The sequence below is a fragment of the Ictidomys tridecemlineatus genome, chromosome X (assembly GCF_052094955.1).
Source record: "Ictidomys tridecemlineatus isolate mIctTri1 chromosome X, mIctTri1.hap1, whole genome shotgun sequence".
Classification (NCBI taxonomy): Eukaryota; Metazoa; Chordata; class Mammalia; order Rodentia; family Sciuridae; genus Ictidomys; species Ictidomys tridecemlineatus.
Window position 1 is genome coordinate 40,204,909 of NC_135493.1, and position 8,290 is coordinate 40,213,198.

Sequence of the window (8,290 nt, forward strand, 5' to 3'; positions counted from 1 at the left end):
CCCCCCAAGGAAAAAAACACTGTCTCTGTTCTCTTAAGCTCTCACAACACACAGAGAGAGCTCAGGACTGGAGGTTGATTACTGACTGGCAGAGAAAACCACAGGCAGTTCCTGTCTAATAGGTTATTAAAGCCTACTTAATATTTTATAGTATATGGATTTAATGATATTTTCCTTTCAATAATTAAATCCAACCATTGGGTATTTTATATAGTATAGTCACCATAAACATTAAAATAATATGGAAGTAGCAGAACTAATAGTCCTGAATCTGCTGCAAATGCAAAAGATTAATCTAAGTAACCAAGAAACGGATTTGCCAAGGTAACACATGATAATTGACAGGAATCCTAAGTACAATTCATAACGCCTTTATCTTAATGCAGATTACACTGGCAAGGTTAGAAGGTTGGAGAACAAATGGAGAACAAATTTAATTTACCTACTGCTATCAGTACAGCTTTTCATCTATTCCAGGACTATTTTTCTCAGCCTGTTTCCCAATGAAATATTTGTGATTTTTTTTTTAAGTTCAGCAGTCCACCTGGATGGGCCAGTCATCTCTATTTTTACAGAATAAATTTTGCAATATATATGAATGTAAGACCTGCTGTTGAATGTTAGGCTGCGAGGACCCCAAGTTCAGGTCAGAAACAAGGGACAGAGAACAGAGGCCTACTTGAAATCAAGCTTCTATTCTCCTGGGAACCACATGGATCCTAGCAACACTTAACAAAGGGCTATAGAAAAAGTGATAGAGGATTCTGGACCATAAACCATTTTTCTACCTCTGGGCTGTATATATTTAGACATTTCACTGTCCTGAATTAACATTGTTTACCATGCCTCTGCATTATGATCCTATCAGGACAAATTGCAAATACTGGGATTTTTATATTTCTGGAGGATTTTAGATTATATAATGTGTTTGTTATTAGATCATCTGGTTTCAAGATACTCCAGAGACAGAAAAGGCTGACCTGCAGGAAAGAGGCTGAAACAAAGGCCAAGGTCAGGCAGTCAGAGCATTGCAAGGAGACAAGAACCCAAGTAGGATAACTCTTTACAAATGATACTTTGCCAATCCAGTTAGCCTGAACCAACATCCTAGTGTGTATTCAGGTGAACTCTACATGAAGAAGGGAGTGATTGGGTGTTGACACATTATTCAAAATCCCTCCATCACTCATATTTTAAACAGCTTATATCATCTAGTAGTCTTATCAGCATATATAATTTATAAGGAAAAATACAGAATCTGGAAGATTGACTAACAAAAACATTGTATCTGCCTATGGTTACAAAGAAGGGGAATATGAAAACAGTAACAGTCAGGAAGAGCCACAAACCTCTAGAGCCCATAAAAAAACTCTAAGAAGATTTTTAATAAATGAAAGTGGATGCCAATACCAATTATCAGAGGAAGAGGAAACTGAAAGGGGAATAGCTATCTGCACAGGGGGATAACTAAAGTTGGAATTTCTTATATCAATGCCACTTGTCTGATCTTCTGACTTGTTAATGTGACCTAACACACTGGTTGAGAAACTCTTCTCTAGTCTCTTTTTTTAAACTGCTCAGCAAAGAACACAATGCTTTTTGAGAGACCTGAAATATCAATCTTTGTGCAATACAACCTTCATATCAAATTTTCAATCACGAAAAAGTGAAGCATTTCAAACTCTCCTGAACTATGGGATATCTAGTATGAACATGTTACACTTCATATTTAGATGATGCAATTCTCCAAGTCAAGAAACCCAGCTTAAGTAAGGAGGCACTTCATGAACACAAAGCCTCATTTTTTCTCTTTTGCACAGAAGAGAGGACAAAAATTTAATGCTAAATGGAAATGGAGCACCCTTATGCCTCTTACAGCTCCTTAGTAGCAAAGGACTTAAGACTCAGAACCCAAGAGCCCAGTTCCAGGGCATAACAGCTAGGGAGTTACCGAGATCCATAAAGATTAGATGACAGACACACACAAGACCAAGCAGGTACTTCCAAGAACAGCCATTTGAGACAGAGACTGCACCTCAGCCCTGTTTTCACCCTTTTTAGGGCATATCTATGTCACTATTCAATAAGAGAAAACTTGAGTTCTAAGGGACTAAATGAACACACAGAATTCTCTCCTCATCGTCAAGCCAATGAGTTTTTCTGAGTGATAAAGACATATTCCTTCTATAGTTTCCTTCTCAATTGCTGTGATGTCAGCAGATTTTATGGGAGGAGGGATGGGGGAATGGACAGGCTCACTACCCAGAGCAATATTTGGATGCAATTATGAGACTCCACTGGCACTACTTTAAGTTCTGCAAGTTGAAGCAAGTTGCCCTGTTCTTAGACAAGGGATTAACTAAACCAATTTCATTTAAATCAATTTGCACTGTTCAGATGATATGCTTATGAAGCAACCAAGTCACTGATTTGCAACAGTATTTCCTGGAGGTGGCCTTACAAGGTACAACATGCTAAATGAGAATTTTAGCAGTCTTGAGAGTAAACAGAAGAAACATGACAAGCCCTTTACATACCTAGCCCTCTGCCCCTACCCTGCACAGCACTTCCCCGTCCTAATGCTGGAGCTACAAGTATGAAATCTAGCCTGGAATGAGCTGAGAGCAAAATACTGGGCCAAATACTTAGTCCAGTCAACAGAGGACCCTGCACATCATAGGTGCTTAATAAATATTGTTGACTCACTGCTGCCAGATGCTAATCATGTTAATATAGCAAAGTCTAAAATTATTTATGCCACTTTTCATTAGAAATTAGCTAACTGCCCCCATATGGGCTAAAAATGGGTGAGGTTGTTTTTGAATGAGTCTGACTCAGATTGTTGTTTAGAGTACATTATATGTGATGCAAGACTCGACTTAAAATCATCACCATTACTCTGTATGCCTACTTGTATGTATGTTTTCATACAGTTGTACATTCACTGGGGAAAAACAGACTTAGTACCTAAGTACAATGATAGACTTGAATCCCAGGGAACTAATAATGGCAAATTAATATTTTGGTAAACTAGGGTCCCTACTTATACCCAGTCAGTCCACTAACCCCATAAAAGGTAAATGAAGTGCTTTCTTTGAGAAGTAGAATACTGAGGATTTATAGAATCCTTTCATCTTCAAAGGACCAAGCCAAGACTCACAATACCCAGTACACAATATTGTGCCTTTTATACAAGTAACCAACTATGAAAGAAAGGTCATAGGAATGTCCTAAGGCCATAAAGCCAATGCAACATCAGATTTGGGATGAACTCTCTGATCTTCTTGGCTCCTAGACCTGTATTTCAACCACATAAATCAAGTTGTGAGGAACAATCAGGAGAAATCTAATTCACATTATATATCTGTATTAAGTTAATTGGGCAGGAATATATAAAAATAGCAAAGACTGTCCCTCCCTCAGGGCAGTGTGAGTGTACAAGCGATAGAGGGGTGTATGGGGGTAATCATCTGGGATAAAGCAAAACTACTCCCAAACAGAAGAGAAGTAGAGGAGGGGGACTCCAAAATTGGCAACCCCCTTTTATTGGAACATTGCCAGAGAGACTGATTGGAGTACAGGGATGTAAAAGAATGAGGTTAAAGGCTCAACTTAAGAATCACATGTATTAATCCCCATAGTGTACTTATCTATTTGCTGCTTTCAAGATATTCTTTCATAAGGGTTCCTCTTCAAAGACATGCAACCATAACCATCCACCCATCCCACAATCAGAAATCCTCAAAAAAAGGCAACGTGGTTGAGAAACAAGAAGCCGTATGGCTGGGAGTGCACAGGATGATGGAGAAAAGCTGGGGATGAGGGGCTCTGGTGGGAGGTTTGAGTGAGTAAGTAGGTGTTGCAAGGCAGGAATAAAGTGAGTGATCTTGAAAATGGGTGGGGGAGACAGAGAGGGACAGGAAGAAGAAGCGGAAGAAGGAGAGATAGGAAAAGGAGAGAGTGGGGAGGAAGAAGAGAAGAGGAGAGGAGAGGGGAGAGGGGGGAGAGAGAGAAAGAGAGAGGAAAGCCCAATGAACCCAGGACCCTCAATTTGTTGCTCTAAGAAGAAATGCCTCTGAAAATAGTGTGTTGCACACTAAGTGCTAAACCGGACCATCACCAGTAATGTTTCTGTAAATCTACTCTGCCGTTATTTACTTAATTCTCACGAGCCAGAAATGGAAATCCCCACCTTCCCCCGGTTCAGTCGCAGTCTGTCCTGTGGACATATGTAAGTTTTCCCTCTCCCCCACAGAGCTGGTTTCACAGCTAGGCCAGAAATAAGGAACCACCCAGACGGAGACTCGAGGATCGCTCCCCTGGCTAGAAAAGGATTAAGTTTCGCCAGGCCTCCCCGCCGAGAGGGTGTCCGCAGCATCACAGGCTGCTGCGCCAGCACCGCTGGTCAGACGGCCGACCCAGGGGCGCCGCCCGGGCTGAAGAGGCTACTGGCCGCGAGAGCGTGGGAAGGCAGCAGTGCCCTTTCCCAGACTCACGCCCAGGCGCCGGGGAGAGCAGCTCAACTGCTCTGCCCCGCACCACCCGGCCCCGGGGAGGCCTCCAGCCACCCCCGCCCGGCACCCAGGAGTGCTAACACCGTCCCAGGAGGGCAGCGGCAGGAGCCAGAGACAGGCCAGGGTCCCTGTTGCTGCCGGCCCCGGCTTCATGGGCCCCGTCACCCCTTTCTGCTGACCCGGGAGACCTTGCCCAGCTCCGGGCCCCAGTGGCACCTGAGGAGTAGCCGGAACCCGGGCCGAGCCCTGCGCGGACGGCTACACTGGACCCCCAGGGCCGCGGCGAGGGGGCGCATTTTACCCATAGCGTTCCCGTGTGCCAGCCATCTCCTACGCGCGCTCAAGAGCGCTGGGCGCCCGCCTGCCTCCGCAGCAAGCTGGCTCGGGCTCTGGCGCGAGCTCCCGGGCCGCCGTCGCTGCCGCCGCCACCACCACTCTAGGCCGCCGCCCGCCTTCGCCTTCGCTGCCTCCGCTCAGCTGCCGCCGCCGCGCAGCCAGCAGAATCCGCCAGCCTGCGCGCTCCGCAGGGGACTGCACGGCAATAGTGACGCTACCGCGGCTGGATCTCCCGGGCTAAACTTAAGAGTTTTCGCCCCTCAGTCCAGGGGCAGCACCATGACACTACAGCAGCACCACTGTCATTTCCGCCGCCGCAGAGGGAAAAAAAAAAAGGCAATCCCTTCGAAAAGGGGGGTGGAGTGGGAGCATACAGGGCTGAGGTTGACACCCCAAGGGAGCACTGGGAGGGGCCCCGGCAGAAGGGGCGCTGGGCCACCTTCCTGGGCTCACCTTCCACCGCCACCGCCACTCCCAGCTCCCCCAGCCCCTCCTCTTGAGACGCGTTTACATGTTTTCTCCCCTGGCAGGAGTGACCGGAGAAACCTGAGCAAGCAAAGACAGAGGGTGGGTGGGGTTCGGGTTACTACTGTACCTACCAGCTGATTCCAGCAGCCTTTTCTCCAGCGCCCTGTCATCTTGAACGAAGACACACGGAGAGGGGCCCGAGCGGGCGTGTGTGTGTGTGTGTGTGTGTGTGTGTGTGTGTGTGTGTGTGTGAGAGAGAGAGAGAGAGAGAGAGAGAGAGAGAGAGAGAGAGAGAGAGAGAGAGAGAAACAGAGACAGAGGGGAAGAGCGCAGAATGTGTGTGAAATGAAGAAGGAAGACTATGGCCAAACTCTTCTCCCACCCACCAGCCCCCTCGCCCCACAAACCCCCAGGTTAGAACAAGGAAAAGGCCGTTGCACCCGCCAATGAGAAGAGAGTATCTGGGTCCATCGAACAGGTCCTCCCGACGAAGCTCCTCTATGCAAAGTTAACTACAGAGTAAAACAAAAATAGTGGAGGAGACAGAAAAGGGCAGACAATTGAAGGAAACCCAACCCCTCTTTCTTTTTACAAAGGGAGAATGGCTCTGTAACACTGGCCTTGGGCAGAAGTTATGCAGATGTATTAAAGCTATCAGAGAGAGTGTGTGTGTGGGTAGGGGCGTTTTTTGCATCTTCAAATCCTTGTTGAGCAAAACAAGAGGGTCAATACAAGGAGGACAATGGGGCAGATGCTAGCTATCCAGGTATACAATATCCCTAAAAAGCTGATTGGTCCATTTGGAACCCTGGAGCCTCCCATTGGTCTGGAGTCGGCCTGTCTGCTGACCTTTCATTGGCTCAGAGACCACCGCCCCACTCACAAGGTGAATGAGAGAGGAAAGGAAGAGGAAGCCCCAGAAAAGACTATTTCTAATAAGGAGCAAAAGGTGAAAAGGGAAAAGAAGCCATAAAATGGGAGGAAACAATTCCTCTCAGTTAAGCCTTCCATTATTGTGTATGGGAACAAGTCCAGAAAAATTAAGGTAGCTCTGGGTGTATCCTGTCAGGGAACCAATAGTATTCAGCCAACACCCCTGTTAAACAATGTGCTGGAGAGCACTGAGGTGGAAACAAAGGCAAAAATCACAACCAAGCTACCCTGATGAAAGTCCAGCCCTAGGAGAAGTAAAAGTTAATGAGTCACACCAAAAACACAGGCAACAAAGGCAAAAAATAAACAATGGGACTACATGCATCTTAAAAACATCTGTACAACAAAGAACACAATCAACAGAGTGAAAAGGCAACCTACAGAATGGCAGAAAATATTTGCAAATCATATATTTGATAAAGAATTAGTATTCAGAATATATAAAGAACTTTTAGAACTCAATCAAAAACACTAAAAATTGGCAAAGGATAGACATTTTTTCTAAAGAAGAGGAATGAATGGCCAACAAGTATTGTGATAAGATGTTCAACATCACTAATCACAATGAGATGTCATCTCACTCCTATTAGGATGGCCATTATATTAAATATTTATTATAGAAAATAATAAATGCTGACAAGGTTGTAGAGAAATTGGAACCTTTGCACACTGTTGAAAAATGGTGCAGTCACTATGTAAGGGATTTTAAATTGGTGTAGCCACTATAGAAAACAATATGGAGTCTCCTCAAAAAGTTAAAAACAAAATTACCATATGATCCAGCAAATCCACTTCTGAGTATGTACCCAAAAGAAATGAAATCTGTATATAGAAGAGACATCTTGACTAAATACACTTTCTTCTCAGCAGCACATGGATCCTTCTCTAAAATAGAAGTGACAACTTCACTCCCATGTTTATTTCAGTACTATTCAAAATATCGAAGAAATGAAAATCATCTAAGTGTTCATCAACAGATTAATGCATAAGGAAAATCTGATATATACATGCCACGGAATACTATTCAGCCTTTAAAAAGAAGGAAATCCTGTCACATGATACAATATAGATGAACTTTATGCTACATTAAATAAGTCAATCAAAAAAGACAAATATTGAATAATTCTACTCATATGAGGAGTCTAAAAAGATAAAATAAATCAGATTCATAGAAACAGAAATTAGAATGGTGGTTGCCAGAGGCTAGGGCGTGGGGGCATGAAAATTGTTGTTTGATGAGTGTAGAGTTTCAGTCATGCAGGATGGGGGCAGTTCTGGGGATTTGTTGCACAATATGCATGCACTTGACAATATTGTACTGTGTACTTGGAAATTGTTCAAAGGGTAAATTTTATATTATGTGTTTTTTTGCCTCAATAAAAAAGTTAATTGCTTTTTAAAAAGTTAATGAGTCAGGCTAGATATGGTGGTGCACACCTGTGTCCCAGCTACTCAGGTGACCAAGGCAGGAGCATCCCAAGATGGAGGCCAGCCTGGGCAACTTGGTGAGGGTATCTCAAAATAGTTCAATAGTAGAACATTTGCCTAGCACATGCAATACCCTGGGCTCAATCCCTAGTACTACAAAAAAATGTTAATGGGTGAGAAGTCTGTTGATCTCACCATAACAGAGCAGATAAATAAATTATGTAGTTGCTAAAAACAATCACATATATGCATATGCATACATTGGATGTGTGTATATATTAGAGTATATATGGTATTGTTAAATAAAAACAGGAAAGAACTATGCATGCATTGCCAGACACAATGGCACACTTACAATCCCAGCAGCTTGGGAGGCTGAGGCAGGAGGATGGAGAGTTCAAAGCCAGCCTTAGAAACTTAGCAAGGTGCTAAACAACTCAGTGAGACCCTGTCTCTAAATAAAATACAAAATAGGGCTGAAGATGTGGCTCAGTGGTCAAGTGTCCCTGAGTTCAACCCCCAGTACCAAAAGTGGGTAGGGGCTGGGAATGTGGCTCAGTGGTTGAGTATCCCTAAGTTTAATCTCCAGTACCAAAAAAAAAAAGAAGAAG

The 8,290-nt window shown here is 44.0% G+C and overlaps 1 protein-coding gene across 5 annotated transcripts in view; it reads right to left on the reverse strand.

Annotated features, from left to right (window-relative positions):
• Nucleotides 1-5,698, reverse strand: part of Mid2 (midline 2) — a 96,769-nt gene extending 91,071 nt beyond the window's left edge. Inside the window, exon 1 of one of the 5 annotated variants that reach the window (XM_021725211.3) lies at nt 5,450-5,698. Coding sequence is in view for 2 of the 5 variants with exons in the window: in XM_021725210.3 (XP_021580885.1) it covers nt 4,816-4,819 (4 nt within the window). In the remaining 3 variants the exon portion in view is untranslated. The other 4 variants (XM_078034413.1, XM_021725210.3, XM_005323372.5 and 1 more) reach the window with 4 other exon arrangements.
• Nucleotides 5,699-8,290: the final 2,592 nt, after the last annotated feature.